Raw genomic sequence first — 19,503 nt, 5'->3', positions numbered from 1 at the left:
CAACCATTGAGTCGGCCCATCTGTCTTCCATTGATCTTTCTTAGACTCGGTAAATTTAGATGTTTCTGACACAGCTGGCATTTATTGCCCTGAGTGATAGTGAGCCACCTTGGGCCACTGCAGTCAGTGGTGAAAGATGTTCCCACAATAACATTAGGTAGGATGTTTCAGGATTTCAATCCAGCAATGATGAAGGAACAGCAGTATGTTCATGTCAGGATAGTGTATCTTGGAACAGATCTTGAGGCAGTGATGTTCCCATGTCCCTGCCCTATCCGCCTATGCTGTGGAGATTGCAGGTTTGGAAGGTGCTGCCAGTGAAGCTTGACACTTTATTATGGTGCATCAGATCACTATGGTTGAGGGGGTGGATTAACAGATGAAGTACCCTTCAGGACCACTGACGTTTGACACCATCCAGGACAACTTCCGTGTTAATGCAGCTACACCCACCCACCCAGGCAAGTGAAGAGTGTTCTGTGACACTCGTGACTTTGGGCCTTGTAAGTGAAGGAGAGGCTTTGGGAGGTCAGGAGGTGCACCTCATTCTCTGCAGAATTAAATTCTTGACATGCAGTAGCCACAGTTTTTCTCACCAATTACTCCCAGGATTTTGATATTGAGGACCTTGGTGATGGGCATGCCATTGAATATCGGAGCTGATTAAGCTTTCTGTTGCTAGAGTTGGTGATTGTCTGTCATTGTACAGTGCAAATGTTATTTACAACATAGCAGTGCAAGCTTGCAAGTAGTCCAGATCTTTTAGGTTTAAACATTTGAGAGAAACTATAATTAGAGCTGATCACAGTAATCATCAGCCCCACTCCTGACCTGGTCATGGAGGGAATATCACTAATGCAGTTTAAGATAGTTAGGCCCATGAAGCTGCCCTGACGAACGCCTGCAGTGATATCCTGAGACTAAGACAATTGGCTTCTGGCAAGCTCAACCAAAACAGAAAACAGGGTGAATAGAAAAGATCTCGAGTGCATAACTATTGAGCAGTCCTTGCCTGCATGCAGCAAGACCGGGACACCATTCCGGCTTGGGCTGATGAGTGGCAAGTAACATTGCCTGGCACTTGTGTGACACAAATGACCATCTCCCCTTGAAATTCAATGGCATTACCATTGCTGAATCTCCCAAAATCCTAGGGATCACCATTGACTAGAAACTGAACTGGACCAGCTGTAGTTACCGTGGCTACAAGAGCAGGTCAGAAGCTGGGAATTCTGTGATGTGTAACTCATTCACTGACTCCCCAAAGCCTGTCCACTATCTAGAAGGCACAAGTCAGGAGAATGATGGCATACCTTCCACTTGCCTGGAGGAGTTTGGCTCCAACATAATGGAAGATCAAGATCACCATCCAAGACAAAGCAGCCTGCTTTAATTGGCATCCCACCCACCAACTTTCCTCCACCGCACAGTGCACACTGCACAGTGGCAGAATTTGTACCCATCTGCAAAATGCACTTCAGCAACTCGCTAAGCCACTTTCAACAGCAGAATAAAATTCATCAGATTTTTTTTTTTAAAAGACTAGAACAAGGGCAGCAAAAGCATGGGAGGTCAACCACCTGAAAGTTCGCCTTGCAGTCACGCACCATCCTGACTTGGAACTATATCACTGTTCCTTCACTCTAGTTGGGTCGAAATTCTTGAACTCCCTTCTTAACAGCATGGAGGATGTAGCTACACTACGTAGAACATCACCGCCACTACCATCTCGAGGGCAATTAGGGATGGGCAATGAATGCTGGTATTGCCAGCAATGCTCATATGCTAAGAACAAATTCTGTAGATTTATTTTGTGAACTCTTCTGCAGAGTGATTTGGATTTTTCTTTTCACTGTTAACTGAGAGCTATATTTGAACAGTAACATTTTCAATATCTAGACATTGATTCTGAAATCAAGACCCCATTACTTCTACCTCTCCATTGTAATATTTGAACCTATAGTGTAATTGCATGGATTGCCCTTTACTGTAACTCGGTATACTTAAATTCATTTGATTACTGTTGGATACAAATGATGATGGAATAAATTCCCAATTTGTCTTGGATTTAAATTATCAGGTAGGTTGAATCATCTCACTGGAAATTTTTGTTGGAGAGGGGAAGTATAGGGGTAGAGTTGAACATAACTAAATTTCTTAATTGAAAATGTTCCTGTTTGCAGTACTTAATGGAAGAATTCTCATCGGAATAAGTTTTACAAGAAAAAAAATTGCCTAACTAGAATCCTAAACCTTCCTAACAGCACTGTGGGTATACCTACACCACATGGACTGCAGCATTTCAAGAAGGCAGCTCACCATCACCACCTCAAGGCCAATTAGGGATGGGCAATAAATGCTGGCCCAGCCAGCGAAGCACACATCCCATGAATGAATTTTTAAAAAAATTCCAGTTAACCAAAATGAATTAACTACAATTTACAACTGCCCATTAGTGATTTTTACTGATTCTGAATATTCCCCAGGTGCTCTATCTGCTTAGCCAGTTACAAGAAAACTCCAATCTACAAAAGGAGTCTGTTCCTGATCAAGAGGCCCAACTTCTGGAGAGGCTCAAGTTCCAAGTAAGTTTTTCAAAATAACAAGAAATGCCCTTGTCTGGATAATCCTTTTGCTTCACGTCTTGAGAGGTCAATATGTTATGACCTAAGTACTCGACATTCTACTTCTATCCTCAAAATGTGATGGTCAACATATATAAATGGCTGTTAGGGTGTGATGTGAAGGGATGAATTAGGGTAAGAGTAGTAAACAGATGTGGGGTGAAAACCTCAAGTCTACAGTTGTGTGGAAGAGTTTGGTAAAGTTTCAACAATTTCTGATCTAACAGGATGAAGAGATCAATAAGATGAAAGAGCTATGTGAAAAGAATCAGCAGTTAATGAAAGAGAATGAAACATATAAGCAGGTATGTAAATGGTATTTGCCATAGAATTTAGTGTTGTAGAGAGAAGGGTATGGCAAGCCTACAACTACTGGATGAGATGCAAAATATTGTGTGGCTGCTTGAAATATTACCTCCTTTTCAAACTACATTTGAAATTTCCTCTTGGAGTATTGTTGGACTGTGATCAGGTAAGGTAATATTGTTGACTGTTTTTAGCCACTTAATTACATACCACAGCGACCTGGAAAGCACGCTGAAAAAAATTGCAATGCGGCACTAAATTGAAGGATTACACCCAAGCACCTTTTTCCCATTAAACATGCACTTAGTACCAATTTGTGCCCAATATTATTAGTAAATAGTTATGCCCAGTTTCCCATTGGTTGCTAGGAGCTAGTGCTTGAATGTAAGTCCACAAAAACTGAAAATCAGAATATTTGTTTTCATATCTGCACCTGGCTAGCATAATCTTTTGCACAAATCTTTTGAATGCTCTGAGCCCATGAATTGCAGCAGAAGCAACAACAACTTGTAGCTTTGTGTAGTACTTTTAACATATAAAACATCCAAGGCACTTTATAGGGCAGGAAGAGGCGCAACCGAATGTTTCATCTGTGAATGTGTAAAGGAGACTTTGTTTCAACTAGCCTTATGAGTATTTGAATTCTGGTCCCAGAGGTGAAAATCTAGTGCCTGTTTAATGGGATCTTTGGGTACTAGGTGGTATATTCATCCTGCTGATTTTTTTGGGAGCTTTTTCTACTCAACTAGACTGTAGGACCATGTCAGTAGAGGGAAATACTAGGTTAAATTTTAATACTGTTGACTGATTTCTGCAATGGAAACGTTTGCCAGAAGTTAAAGTTTGGAGGTTTGATTCTCTCATCATGTGGGTGGCAAATCAATTACCCTGACTTTAAAGTACAAAAGTTTATGGTTCCCTTAAATGTACCTCAACTACTAAACTGCTGACCATCAAACTTTCCTTCCTGGTTTCCATGTTAGTCAATATTGTTAACAAATCACTCTTTCTTTAGGTATTGTCCATCTCCCTTAAATTGCTGTCACGCCCGTCTCCTCAAAAATTTTGAGCACCCGCCCACCGCCACCATCCTTGCAAATAACTGTCCCATCTGCAACCTTCCTTTTCCTTGAGCCTGTTGTTGCCTCCCTGATATTTGTGCACCTTTCTGAGGACTAATTGGATTCCTGTCCTGCCACTGTACTGAAACAGTTTTATAGGATGTCATTTGTGACTTTGAGTGATGACGGTAAACTATTCCTTGACCTGTCTGCCACCTTTGACCTGGTTGACCACACCATCCTCCACCAACACCTGTTCACTGTAGTCTAGCTGGGCAGGAAGTGCTCTCGCTGTTTCATTCTTATCTATTGACTCGTAGCCAGTGAATCATTTGCGATGGCTTTTTTTGCTCCTGAATTGTTGCCTCAGTCCCCAAGAGTCTATCTCTGGCCCTTGTCTGTTTATCTTCTACATGCTATCTTTTTAAAATGCAACATTAGTTTCCATGTGTCCACTGACGACACCTAGCTCTAACTCAGCACAACTTCTCTTGACTCCTGGTGCTAAATTATCTGAATACACGTCCAACATCCAGTATTGGATGAATAAATGTTTCCTTGACTGAATGTTGGGAAGACTGATGCTGTAGCTCATGTGATGTGGGTCTTGCTTGCAAGGCCCAGCAATTATTGTCCTAGAAGGTGGTGGGGGAGCTGCTGTAGTCTGTGATGTAGATACACCTACAATGCTGTTGGGAACATCAGGATTTTGACCCAGGAACAGTGAGGGAACGGGAATATAGTTCCAGGCCATGATTGTCTGTGTGAATTGGATTCCCATGTGCCTGCTGCCCTTGTCCTCCTAGGTGGTAGAGTTTGCAGGCTTGGAAGGTGCTGTCAAAGGAGACTTGGCAGCTTGTTCCAGTGCATCTTGTAGATGATGTGCACTGTTGTGGTGGTGATGGAAAGTGTGAATCTTTTAAGGTGGTGGATGGAGTGTCAATCAAGCGGGCTGGTTTTTCCTGGATTGTCAAACTTCTTGACTGTTGGAGCTGCACTCACCCTGGCAACTGGGAAATAGTCCATACTCCTGTTTTGTGTCTTTGTAGATGGCGGGGACAGGCTTTTGTGATCGGGAGGTGTTATTTGCACAGAATTCCCAGTTTTTGACACCCAGTTTCCGTTGCAGCCACAATATTTGTGACTGGTCCAGTTATGTTTCTGGTCAGTGTTAAGCCCCCAAGATTTTGGTGGGGGGTTCAATGATGGGAATGTCATGGGGAGATTTTTAGATTCTCTCTAGTTGGAGATGGTGATTGTCTGCCCCAATGGGCCTGATGCGTGACTGTAATTTTCAAAGTGTTATGACACAGCAGTTGGTAAAGGCTGAGTTATTTAAAATCCCAGATGCAGTTCTGAATTCAGAAATGAAACCACCAAGCTTCCAGGGGTGGTTTATATAAGCTAAATTAAACATTTATTAGTTTAACAAGGTTTTAAACACATACACATGTCTACAAATTACTACCATAATAACTATTAAACAAATCCCTAAATTAATTACTCCCAGGTAATCTTCCCCAAGGCAACAATAACTTATAGACTTAAACAGACACCAAGCAAAGCACATTTTATCTTAAGAATTCAAAATGAGGTCCCTTTCAATTTGGTTTCTTCACGGACGTAGTGGTAGGCTTATAGGCAACATGCTTCTGATTTATACACCCCAAAACACTCTCCCCTATATACATAGCCTCCCCTTTGAATGCAAATTCTCATTGTATCACCAGGCCCTTTGAACTTCCACCTCTTCTAACAATAAAACCCCTTTCATAGTACCAATTTTATTAGCAATATAAACATATTGCTTGGTGTTTCCTAGCTAGGTGCAAGATTTCACCCCCATTCTTTGAATGGTTTATGCAACAAAATGCAAATGTCCCTTCTAGCTTAACTTCCTTACTGTTTAACATCTCAAAACTACTATACATCAAAGCAGACCCAGACTAGCTGGCTTCAATCCAATTAAGACACTTACACTCTCAGACACAGATCCCGCTACAAGTCCAATTTAAAATAATTTCCAATTCATTATATGCATTAATATCTTCATGACACTAAGCCTGAATGTTGTCTGTCTTGCTGCTTGGAGTCATGGACTGCTTCATTAGCTGAATTGCAAATGGAACAGAATACTGCAATCAATGAGCATTCCCACCTGACCTTCAGATGAAAACATTTTGTCTACATTCATGGTAGAAGAAACATTACATAGCAAAAAGGGCTAATAAGAGTGAGGAACTTGGGTAAATAATATCAGCAGAGAAATGTAATGGAGAAACTTAAGCGGTGAAAATTATGGCCTACTTCCTAGAGTTCTAAAAGATTTTTTATTTATGGGATGTGGACATTGTTAGCTAGACCAGCATTTATTGCCCATCCCTAATTGCCCTTGAAGGTGGTGGTGAGCTGCCTTGAACTGCTGCAGTTCATGTGGTGTAGGTACACACACAATGCTGTTAAGAAGGGGATTCCAGGATTTTGATCCAGCGACAGTGAACGAATGGCGATATATTTCCAAGTCAGGATGGCGTGCGGTTTGGAGGAGAATTTCCAGGTGGTGGTGTTCCCATGTGCTGCCCTTGTCCTTCTAGATGGTAACAGGCCATGGGTATGGAAGGTGCTGTCTAAGGAGGCTTGGTAAGTTCCTGCAGTGCATCTTGTAGATCGTGTACACTGCCGTCACTGTGTGTCGGTGGCGGAGGGAGTAAATGTTAATGGATGGATGCCATTCAAGCAGGCTGCTTTGTCCTGAATGGTGTCAAATTTCCTGTAGTGTTGGAGCTGCAGTCATCTAGGCCAGTGGAGAGTAGTCCATCACACTCCTGACTTGTCCCTTGGGGCAGAATTTTTCATCCTGCGGCCAGGTGCACGCCTGACCCGAACAGGCATAAAATAGTGCGCGATGACATCGGGCTAGCGTCACAATGTTATCACGCGCTTGCGTAATATTTCGCTCAGCGGGCACACATGGGTGCCAGAGCGGCACCCACCATTAAGTAAGTGGCCACTTAAGACCCTTAACAGCCCAATTGACTACTTTTTTCTTGCCTGCGCAATTTTCTGCTCGTCGCACGGGCAAGCGGCGGGCCGAAATTTTCACAAACCTCATCCAAGGGCAGGATAAAAAGGGTCAGCAGCATTGCCGGCGTAAGTAGTGAGGAGTTTTGAAGATACTTGGCAGTTTATTCTCTGTTCGGGGCATCATTCTTGGTATTTCCAGGTGTCATTTCAGGACTCATTGCTGTCTGCCAGGCCCCCGGAGGATTGAGAGTGTGTGAATCCTTTCAGGTATCAGACAGCCTTCCCTTACCCTGGTAATGGGGATGTGGTCTCTGCTGGAGGCACCTCCTTTGAGGAGGAAGAGAGGGGCAGAAGGGAGAGGAGGCCTCGTGTCCATGTTCAGCTTCCAGGGGAGGGACCTGTGGGAGGAGAGGCACAGGCACAAAGGGCGCAGGGCCAGTAGGAAGTCCAAGGTGGAAGGAGCCACAGAAGACGCCACAATCCTGCTGCCAGGGTTTACAGGCAGCAATGCAGCTACCTCAATGTCTGAGGTGCAATTTTGAAGAAGGCTACTCATCTCAAGGGAGACCATGACCTCCATTTACCTGATGATTGGGCCTGAGATCAACTCCAACTGTCTAGGTGAACACCCTATGCCAGTGACTCTGCAGGTCACAGTGACCCTCAGCTTCTATGCCTCCTCTTTCCAGGGGTCAGTGGGGGATCTGTGTGGAGTCTCCAATCAGCTGTCCACAGTTGCATCAAGCTGGTGACAGAAGCTCTGTTCAGGCAGGTACTGACCTTTATTCTTTACTGTATGGAGGAGGCCAGCCAGGCTGAGCGAGCCAGAAGCTTTGCAGCGATTGCCGGGTTCCCCTGCATCCAGGGTGCCATCGACTGCACACATGGCCATCAAGGCGCCAGCGAGTCAGCCGGGTGCCTTCGTCAACAGGAAGAGATTTCACTCCATGAACGTGCAGATAGTGTGTGACCACAGGATTCAGGTTCTGCAAGTGTGTGCAAGCTACTCTGGCAGCTCCCATGACACTTACATCTTCAGACATTCCCAGGTGCCGAGGCTCTTCAGTGCTCCAGCCTGACTGGATGGATGACTGCTGGGTTACAAGGGCTATCTGTTGAAGAGGTGGCTCATGACACCTCTCTGCCACCCAAGAAGAGAGGCAGAGAAGCGCTACGGTAAGAGTCATGCTTCCACAAGGGTGGTGGTAGAGAGGACCATAAGTCTTCTCAAGATGTGCCTCTGATGCCTGGACAGTTCAGGGGGAGCAGTACAATACCTCCCAGAGCAGGTGTAACTGGTCGTGGTTGCATGCTGCGCTCTCCACAATCTGACCCTGGCAAGGGGGGACTCAGCTGCACAGGCCGCAGATGATGAGTCCAGTAGTGATTCAGAAGAGGAGCACAGTGAGGAGAATGCTGAGGGTGTGGAGCCAGACCTCAGTAACCGGCAGGGACACCAGAGACGCCTTGACCCAATGCTCCTTCAGCTAGGCTACCAAAGATCAGCTTCAAAAGCATGCCAGGGCTGCTGCCTCAGTCACAGATGAAAGGATCCTTTCATTTGAACCCGAAGAACGCTCAGTGCCTGTGCAATGAAGTTCTGAGCCACCTGTGTCCAGCATTACGTACTGGCGTTCCCTGCACCAATGAAATAAGGTGAGGCATTCTCAGGCCATGACAACAGAAACACAATTTGTCATTGACAGTTCCATAATCTTAACAGAAACGTTTCTGGTATTCAACATCAGACTAGTGTACATAAAGTAAACTAAAATGAACATAAAATCACCCGTGACCTGTCCCTCTTGTGCTCAAGGCCCCTTTAACTTGTATTTGCAAGTGCTGTGTCTAGGTGCTCCCCCCTTGCTGGCACTGGCATTGGAGACAGCCTGCTGACTCTGCTGTCTTGTTGGACTTGATGACCTTGGCGGTCGTCCTCTGGCCAGTAGAGCCTGTGTTGGCCCTGCCTGGGAGGGAGCTGCCTCTCCATGAGAGTCGCTACACTCTCTCAATGGAGGAGGCAGTGTGCTCGACCATGCCTGTCAACACAGTGCTCACGCTCCTCATGGACTCCTCCATCATGGAGACCATGTCGTGCACACCCCCTTGGATCTCTGCCAGATCCTCCCACGCATCTCTGATGGACGACTCCATTAGCTCATCTGCCTTCAACTGAGCATTGTCCTGGTCCCCAGCAATCTTCCAACTGCTAGCACCCTGGGCACACTCTACTTCCGCCTGCACCTCAAGCAATTGTGAAGTGCCCTCACCAATGTGCACTGATTTACTAGTTGGCACTCTGCCCACCGAGGTGCTGGTATCTGCGCTGGTGCCTGCTTCGGAGAGTGGGTGTGATGCAGGTTCAAATGACGCTCTGTGGTCCTCCAGTGTCAATGATGGCCCTTCGGGGTTCAGAGAGCGAACTCCTGCTGGTGAACCTAAAAGGGAGAAAAAGGACATGTCATCACACTGTCACTGCATGCCAGGCACCCTGGTGAGACGATGGAGATCTGCATCATGGTGCCCTCTTCCTTCCAATAATCAATGGGGACTCCAGGTTCGAGGCTCACATCAATGAAGAGACTACACTAGAATGGTTGCACAAGCTGAAATTCTCAGCTCTGTGCTGCACTCTTACCTTTGTCTGGCACCCCCACCTTTCCACATCCAGTTGCACATGGGGCTCTAGAGCTCCAGGGTGTCTTGCTCATATCTCAAGAGGATTAGGAGGCTAGTGGGGCCTCTAGCAGCCTGCGACCTTTCTATGTTGTTGTGGACTGTTTTCTCCTGAAACAACCGAGGAGCATTGATTAGTCCACTCTGTACCTGCAACGCCATTGCAACCTGGCCAACTCCAGAAGAGCACCTGGCAGGGCACATCCGAGTCGCTGCCCTCGAACCACAAGGCACTCCGTCCGAGCAACCAGGGCTCACCCCCTTGGCCAGCCCCGGTGTAATTGACAGTTTGCAGTAAGACTCTAGCACCCCTGAGGTCCACTGGGTGGGGATCAGACCTTACCACATCTGCACACTGACCCATGCCAACATGGTACTCAGCCTTTCAGAGTGCAGCTGGTCATTGAAGCGCTCCGGCACTGCACCCAGGAGCATTGCACCACGTCATGGCTGCTGACCAGCACTGCTGCCACCTTGTCACTCGTCAGAGAAGCAGGGGCCGAGTGTCCAGCTGCACTCGGGTCCATGAGTGTCAGCTCAGGGGACATTCTCCATGGCAGCCTTCCAGGAGCTTCCTGGGCTACTTTTAAACTGACCGCCGCAAAAAAAATGCCCCCTCCTTTCCTGGCCAGTGCGAAGCAGCCTAGAATGCTGGGTGGGCCTTAATTGGCCCCCCCAGCGTGAAATCACAGGTGGCGGTCCGTTTCACAGCTGCTCCCGGACCCACCTGACGGAGGGAAAATCCTGCCCTTGGAGATGGTAGGCAGGCTTTGGAGGGTCAGGAGGGGAGTTACTAGCCACAGGATTCCCAGTCTCTAACCTGCTCTTGTCAGTATTTATATGGCTGGCCCTATTCAGTTTCTGGCCAACTGTGACCCCCAGGAGGATGATAGTCAATAGTAGTAGAGTTGCTGGATACGTTGACTGATTTGCCAATATTTCCTTGATTCTGGAATGATCCCAGTAGATTGTTTTAGCAAATGGCACACCACTTCAAATAAGGAGGGAGGGTGAAAACTGGGAGCTAAAGGCTAATTAGCCTGACTTCTGTCAGCAAAATGCTGGAATCTCAGAATCACAATCTTTAAAGTGCAGAAGGAGGCCATTCAGCCCATAAAAATCTGCACTGGCTCTTGAAGAGCATTCTACCTAGTCCCACTCCCCCTCCTTATCCCCATGACCTTGTACATTCTCTCATTTCTGATAGCAATCCAATTCCCCTTTGAATACCTCGATCGAACCTGCCTCTACCACCCTCTTGAAGTTTGTTCCAGACTCCAACTACCCTCTGGGCGAAAACGTTTTCCTTGCATCACTTTTCTTATTCCTTTGCCAATTATTTTGAATCTGTGCCCCCCAGTTCTTGATGCCCTCTTGAGTGGGAGCAGTTTCTCACTATTTATCCCATCCATAACCCTCAGGATTTTGAATACCTCCATCAAGTCTCTCAGAATCTCACAGGGCAGAAGAGGCCCTTCGGCCCATCGAGTCTGCACTGACACGTGAGAAACACTTGACCTACCTACTTAATCCCATTTACCAGCACTTGGCCCATAGCCTTGAATGTTATGACGTGTCAAGTGCTCATCCAGGTACTTTTAAAGGATGTGAAGCAAACCGCCTCCACCACCCTCTGGGTAAAAAAAGTTTTTCCTCATATCCTCCTCTCAGTCTCCTCTTAGCTGTCTGTCTCCCTCCCTCTGGAGGCTGAAAGAGTAGAAGAAAGGAGCACCACCTCATTTCACCAAATTCTCAACTCATCAAGCTGCACTTCTTGTAATAGACCTTACCTAAAGCACTTCTTTTCCCCCTATGCACCGAAATCCTACAAATTGCAAAATGCTTACTCTGTCTCACTCAGGCAAGGTCTCCCTTACTGACCACACCCTTATTCTTGTTAGAATCTGTTTGTAAAGAAAGCCTAACGATGCATTTCGTCTGATCGTACTGTGATTTTGATTCGATATGGTTTTGCAAAAGGAAAATAGTGTTTGACAAATTGAGTTTTTTGAGGATCTAACTAGTAGGGTGTACAAAGAGGAACCAATAGATGTTATTGATTCCAAGTATATGCCTTTTGGAAATCCAAAAGGGGCCACTCAAAAGGTTAATACTTAAGATAAGGGTTCATGGAATTGGGGGTAATATATCAGCAAGAATGGAGGATTGGTTAACAGATAGAAGCAAAGAGTAAGTATAAATAGGCATTTTGAAGTTGGCAGGCTGTAATTTTTGGAGTGCCAAAGCATCAATGCTGGTGTCCCAACTATTTACAAAGAGACTGAGTAATGTATCTAAGTTTAATAATAGAAAGTTAGGTGGTAATGTAAGCAGTGAGGTGGGCACGGAGGTTGCAGAGAAAATTGGACAGGTTGTGAGTGGGCAACAAGGCAACTGATGGTGTACGATGTGGAGGTTATTCCCTTTTAATTGTAAGAATGGACAAGTAGAATAGTTTTTACGTGTGAAACATGTAAATGTTGATGTTCAGAGGGACTCTGGCTTACTCAATTTTGAGTTCCTTGTAAGTGCAGCAAGGAGTTAAGAAGGCAAATGGCATGCGCACCTTCATTGAAAGGGGATTGGCATTCAAGGATAAGGAAGTCATGCTTATAATTTTACAAGGCTTTGGTGAGACCACACTTGGAATATTGTGCAGTTTAGCCTCCGTTTCTAGGGAAGGATATACTTGCCTTGAAGGCAGTACAGTGAAGATTCACTAGATTGAACAACCCTTCATCACAGGAATCAGTGATGAGAAGCTGAGTAAATTGGACCTGTACTCACTGGAGTTTAGAAGAATGGGAGGTGATGTCATTTGAAATATACAAAATTTTGAAGGGGCTTGACAGAATGGAGGTATTCTGTAATAGGCGCTATATAAATGTAAGTTATTCTTGGAGTTTATAAGGGTGCGTGAGGATAAGATGGAGAAGTCGAAGGAAAGGGAACCATGGGAGTTTGGATCTAGCTGGTAGAACAGCAAGGATAACAAGCAGCAAAGGCTGTAATAGGCATGGATTTTGAAAGGGGCTGAATGGAGTTTGACACCTCATCTCAAATGGAGAACCAGAGAATTGGGATGGTAGGGGGGTTGTGTGGTGGGAGAAGGCCAAGAATGGATTTTGCCTTTGTGGATTTGCAAAGGAAAAATGATGGAATCAGGGAGGCTTCAATTAAGTGGAAAGAATCACCACTTGTGAAGCATATTTCTATTTTGTGGCTGCATATTGAAAGATACATCCACAATGAGGTCCCAGATTGTGGGGTGCCTTATTTACAAGGAAATTAATAATTTGAAAATTGTCTGTGGAAGCACTTCTCCTCCAGGTTCTTCTACTTATAAATTTTTTTTGGTGATGGGTGCTTGCTAGGCTGCATCCATGTCTAGAAAATCTGAGCAGAGCAGGCTCAATTTCCTGGAATGGTCCTACAACAGGCAATAGCATGTGTAAGAGGCCTAATGCCTGTTTTAGCTGAAAAAATGGCCCAAGAGCTTCTGGTCAGGTATTTTTCAGGCATTCCTCTGACAGAACATTGGTCTCAAAGTGAGCCTTATTACTCTGATTCTATACCTGTTCAAACAGTACAACAATGGCAGCACAGAGGAAACTGACAATGTTATGCTTTCCTGTGTAATTTCTTTCGATGATTGAAAAAAGCCCTTCTGGCATGGGCGGTGATGTTATTTGGCCGTCTTCCTGCTTTTGGAACTAACTTTGCCTCTAATTTATCAATACTTCAAAATGAAGCTTTAGGAAGGGAGGGAAGGCAAAAGTCCAGGATCACTTGAGACCATTGCATGTTGTGGTTTTAAAGATGGAGAAAAGGAATATCAGAGGCAAGATGGACAAATGGCTTTTCTCAGAAATTTTATTGCAGATTTCAGTACACATTTTAGACCCATCATAATACATAGTTAGGGCCACAAGTTTGAAATTAATGCTAAACTTTTTACAATCAGTTGTTGCAAGAGGAGACCAGAAGTCGAGCTTTACTCAGCTTTTGATTTAGTCACAAAGTGAGACTTTACAAATGTATAGCTCATAATTCTACAACAAGTGTCAAAAAATGTGTATTTAAATTTTGTCTCTTTATAATTTTGTGGAATATGTGCGCAGGTAATTATACAATGAGTGCCTTCCTGTACACACTTACACTCCTACAATATTAATTGTATAAATTAAGTTGCTGGTTGCAGAGAAATGAGTTTAGCTATGTATTTACTCTTTGCAGAAACTGAACCTGCTCCAGTATACAACCAGTAAACTGAGTGATAGCAACCTAATGAGCTTATCAGCTGAGCCTTCAACCTCTCCCTTTGAGTATGTTCCTCCCAAGGTAAGGATGCATTTGTATTCTTTCCTTTTTATGCATTGAGCTATTGATAAAATCTGCAGTGAATGAGGGTAACAAAACCAGAAAATGCTGGAAAAACTCAGCAGGTCTAACAGCATCTGTGGAGAGAAAAAAAAAGTTAACATTTTGAGTCTTTATGACTCTTCAGAGCTCTGAAGAAGAATCATAAGGACACAGAACGTTAATCATGTTTTCTTTTTCTCCCCACAGATGCTGTTCGATCTGCTGAGTTTTTCCAGCATTTTCTGGTTTTGTTTCAGATTTCCAGTATCCACAGTATTTTGCTTTTATCTTTAGTGAATGAGGGTAGTTTGGTGAGTTGATACAACTATAGGAAGTTGGGTGGAATTTGGTGGTTATAATTTCCAAAGTATTCCTCAGAGTGTAATGAAGTAGTCATACTACAGGGAGGCATTCAACTACCTTCCCAGCTCTTACCCAAGAGTATTCCATGTGAAAAGAGTACGCTGAACAACTCTGCTTGGTTGTAATTGTGTATCTTTTGGCTTCTGGTGACAGAACAGCGTTGTAAGAACATAAGCAAGAGCTGGAGTAAACCATACGGCTCACCAATAAGACCGCCCAAAGAAAAATTATGGCTGATTGTCTACCTTGACTCCACTTTCCTTCACCACCTCATTCCTTGATTCCTTTAGTGTCCAAAAATCTATCTATCTTGATCTTCCTACAGATGTCTGGGGTAGAGAGTTGTGAAGATTTGCACCTGAGTGAAATTTCTTTTCATCTTGGGCGTAAATGGCCAAGCCTTTAATTTACAAATATGAATCCTAGTTCTGGACTCAGCCAGGGGAGAGATCCTCTCAGTATCTACCCTTTTAAGCCTTCAGAATTTTATACATTTCAGTGAGGAATGAGATCACCCTCATCCTTCTAAACTCTAGGGAATATTAGACCAATTCTGCTCCATCTCTTCAGAGGACAATCTTCTCAATACCAAGAATCAAGATCACTAAGCTTATTCGGCAATCCATATAGCAAACCACTACTCAAATAGATCATTGGATACTCAAAACTACAGGAGTATGAGTTCCATGTTGAGTATCAGCCAGGGTTTGCAACATCCATTACCAACAGGTCAGTCTTACTAGTCATGAGGAAAAGGTTGCTGAACAACATCTTAGTGACGTAAGTCTAAATGCAGTGCCAAAGTCAGTAAAATTAGCTGACGTCAAAGTGACAGCAAAACAAGATGTGTTACAACTATGTATTACTGCTAAGGAATCATTAAACTGGAAAGATGTGATTGAGAGAGCATCTACAAACAAAATCGATTACACACGACCAGGTCTTTACAATGTCAAAATGAGTTCACCATTACAACCACATCTGATCTCATGTTACACAACTGCATTGTCATTCCACAATCATTGAGGGAATGTGTTATCAATATAGTACATGAAGGTCATCTGAATTGTCAAAACCAAACAACTTCTGGGGGCAAAGTTATGGATTGATCACCATGGTAGAGCGTGAAATCAATCCGTGTCTGCCACGTCAAGCAACCACTGTCAAATTGGTCCCCTCCAGATGTCTCAACTACGTCCAGGATCATAGATTTAATGTTATCGCTGATTTCACAGATTTATCCACTGGTGAACCCCTGCTTATGTCACTGATTACAGGAGGTTCCCTGTTGTGGAAATAATCAACTGCAACGAAAGTAGCCACCCTAAAATTTGACCAGATTTTCATCTTGTATGGAATTGCTCAAACAGTGAAAAGTGACAATGAACCCCCACGAGGTCAATAAACTTGCAGTCTATCTAGGTTTCACTTATGGAAAAATCACACCCTGTTGGCCAAGAACTAATGGAGAAGCAGAGGGATTTGCCTGTACCTTGGAAAAAGTGATACGTACAGCCACAACCAAGAGCAAGTCAAGGAAGCAAAAGCTGTATCACTTTCTTCGCAAGTACAGAGTGGTGACTTACTGAACTCCTGGAAAGCTCCAGCTACTGTCATCTTTGTATACCCTATGCACACATGTCTTCCTGAGCTACCCCACAGAGCGAATGATCAATATGTTCTCCATTGTTTATCTACAGAAGAATGAAAGTAAATGCAGAGTAAAACATGAAATTCAGAACTAGCACTAAAGCCAGGAGAGAGTGCTTGTAAAATGCGATGGTCATTTTGGAAGGCAAACAACCCTTAATGACATCCAACCATTTGCTGTGACTGATACAAAAGTATCAATGATCATTGCTAAACATGGTTCACAAACCATCACACAACTGCATCATTCTTCAAAGCATAGAAAACACCATTTGTAAGCATTGAATCCGATTTGGACATCTTCATCTCAGGTGAAGAACATGAGTTAAATGAGACTATACCTGATTTCAGACGATGTTCTCTTAAGTGACTATGTTATAAAGTGAACTGTGTTCAGTTGGTAAACAAATCTTACATTCAATCATATACAATATGATAAATTAAATAATGGAAAAGGTAGAATATGTAATAGTGTTACTGGTGAAGCTGAATGTTCAAGTTATGCTTAAGTTTGTTTACACTTTTTGGAAACAAACCTTTGAAACATGCTATGTCACTCATTTTCTAAGTGGAGAGAAGTAGTGTACAGTGTTTTGAAAAGTGCAATGTTCACTTGAAGCTACCATACTCATTTGTAGCAGCAGAGGGAGTCTGCTGGAGCCTGCAGAAGCAGTTTAATAAAGGAAAGCATTGTTTGCTTATGCAATTTTAATTCTAGGTGTCTCTGGCTGTTTTCTATCCTAAGAACTTCATACTGTCATTCAATCTTCACTGACTTTCCACAGACCTTCTTTTGCCCTTGCCAACTGAGCCCTTGCTCAAAATCTATTATTTTTCTTATTTGTTCATGGGATGTGGGCATTGGCTATGCCAGCATTTATTGCCCTTGAAGGTGATGGTGAGCTGCTTTCTTGGACCACTGTAGTTCTTATGGGATAGTTACACCTATACTGCTGTTAAGGAGTTCCAGGATTTTGACCCAGCAGCAGTGAACTACAATTGCTGCTCCTTCAATCAGGATAGTGTGCCTTGAGGGGACTTGCGGGTGTTGGTGTTCCCATGCATCTGCTGCCCTTGTGCTTCAAGGTGGTAGAGGTCATGGGTTTGGAAAGTACTGTTGAAGGAGGTTTGACAAGTTGCTGCAGAGCATCTTGTAGAATGATACACACTTGCCTCAATCGGTAGTGGAGAGAGTGAATGTTGAAGGTGGTGGGTGGGGAGCCAATCAAGCAGGCTGCTTTGTCCTGGGTGGTGTCAAGCTTCATGAATGGTGTTGGAGCTGCACTCATCCAGATAAGTGGAGAGTATTCCATCACACTCCTGACTTGTGCCTTTTGTAGATGGTGAACAGGCTTTGGAGAGTCAGGAGGTGAGATCTTCTCTGCAGAATTCCTAACTTTTCCGAGTTCTGATGAAAGGTTATCAACCTGAAAAGTTAACTGTTTCTCTCCATAGATGCTGCCATAATCTGCTGAGTGCCTCCGGCATTGTTTTTATTAGAATAATGTAGTCTGCATTGAAAGATATTTTTAAACTTGCATAGACTAGCTTTAATCTTTTTGTTAAAAGCACTCGTTGATAATTTGTTGTATTTGCTTGCTTCTGTAGTAATTCAATGCTTGGAGATGATTGTGGCATGTCACTTTAGCTTGAATGATTATGGTGTGTTTTTTCACTGCTGGAAAGATTTGTGTGGTTAACAGCTGGCAGTGTAGTTCCTTGTTTCTTAAAAACAAAGGTAACTGACAAACTACTCCATTGCACTTAAATGGTTGTAAGCTTTAATTCATAAGGAACTCATGTCTGCTGAACATGAGTGAAGAGTTCATGTTAGTCATTTCTCCAAGCCAATTATATAAAATGGTGGCACAATCATGTTCTGCCACTGCTTTAAGGAGCACTGGATGGCTGTTTCGAGCTGAACCATTGATGGGTTTGGTTACTATTTTGTTGCTCTATTAATAATGTGCCTTTATTTTGTAGCCAAAGAACAAGAGGAAGACCACTGCAAAGCCAAACATGATGACACCACGTGTGAGTCTGGAAGAGCTATTATCTGACTCTGATTCTAATGCTGAAACTGAGGATGATGATTGGGTCCCCGCTAAAATGAAAGAAAATAAGAAAACAAGTTTGGGGGTATGTCTTGTGCATTTAAATCTAATTAATTTCCAGTGCACTTGCATGTATGGGGAATTCTGATTCCATGGTCCAGCAAAAAACAATGCTCATGTTTTTAAGCACTGCCCTCTCAAAAAAAACAAAGGAAGGTATGTCACTGGATCTGTTGACTAGGAAATAGGATGGTAGCAGCTGAAGTTGAGGAAAAAGCTTGCCTTCCCATTCCTGATCTGCCCAACTCTGCCCAAGAAGGGACACGCCATTAGTTTTCCAGTGTGTCTATCTGCTTCAGGCAGAAGGTGCTTTTAGTAAAAAGTGCACTCTCTCCAGTTTTACCCAAAAGACGCAGTGGAAAGGGCCAAAAACAGATTAAAATTCTGTGGGGTTTGTAGTAGCAAGACTTCTCCAAGCTCCACAAGAATAATGCTTGCTGTTAATCAGTACATCCCCCAATCTGGGCCTACTTTGTTGCTGATTGATGGGGCTGCCTGATTATTGTGCTGGCTAGTGATTGTAAGCTGCAGCAGGGTGCATGTTTGGTTCCCACAGCTTGCTGGTGGTGCTATCCAGCCCACCCTCAAAATGGACCGGCCACTAAATAGGTAAAACAAACCTAACCTAACCCAACCCAATATGTGTGACTTCAATGGAAGGAGAAATGTACAATGGGTTGCTGTCTCTTATTGCCCATTTGCAATATCCACCTCACTCTGCAGCAAAGTTATCTGAGCATTTTAGGTGAATTTCTATTACCTTGTGTTTTTTTTCCTACAGTGTTCCTGCAAAGGTCGCTGTGCCAACAAACAGTGCAGATGCAGGAAGAATAAATTAGATTGTGGTGACCACTGCAGATGCATTGCCAATCATTGTCACAATCGTGTCAATATGGTGAGAGACTTCATCTTGGTCTTTGATTTTTCTACATTCTCTTCTCACCAACTTCAGTGCTGATGTTCATGAAGACCTACTGATTGCTTGCTGAATCATTGATTTATATAATTTTCTAACCACTCCAGAGGGATTGCTTTCAAATCAAATGGTACTATTCGTATTCCAAGAACTTGAGGCTTAATTTCTTCCGCAGTCACCTTTTATTTTGGACACTCATTCTGAATTTTTCTTTACTGTGGTGAATGTGCCTCAGGTGACCTTAATATCACTTGAGCATTGTTCATCTTCCTGCATTCACCAGCTTTACTATAATAAAGTTATACTAATAGGGATGACACTCTCGCTCTCTCTCTCACTCCCTGGGTACAGTTCGAAAGAGTGAACACTTGGGAGAGTCTCAAATTCCAGTCCTCAAGTCTGCTAAT

General features: G+C 43.7%; 1 protein-coding gene across 3 annotated transcripts in view; it reads left to right on the top strand.

The window, feature by feature from the left end:
• kif4 (kinesin family member 4) overlaps positions 1-19,503 on the top strand; it is a 104,306-nt gene that overhangs the window by 80,071 nt on the left and 4,732 nt on the right. For all 3 annotated transcript variants that reach the window (XM_078546969.1, XM_078546970.1, XM_078546968.1), the window contains 5 exons: positions 2,487-2,585; positions 2,852-2,929; positions 13,928-14,032; positions 18,050-18,205; positions 18,962-19,075. In XM_078546969.1, the coding sequence (XP_078403095.1) occupies positions 2,487-2,585; positions 2,852-2,929; positions 13,928-14,032; positions 18,050-18,205; positions 18,962-19,075 (552 nt within the window). The remainder of the gene's footprint in view (positions 1-2,486; positions 2,586-2,851; positions 2,930-13,927; positions 14,033-18,049; positions 18,206-18,961; positions 19,076-19,503) is intronic.

Source organism: Cetorhinus maximus, chromosome 8, assembly GCF_964194155.1.
Source record: "Cetorhinus maximus chromosome 8, sCetMax3.hap1.1, whole genome shotgun sequence".
NCBI classification, from domain to species: Eukaryota; Metazoa; Chordata; class Chondrichthyes; order Lamniformes; family Cetorhinidae; genus Cetorhinus; species Cetorhinus maximus.
This window is presented reverse-complemented; position numbering and strand designations above follow the sequence as displayed.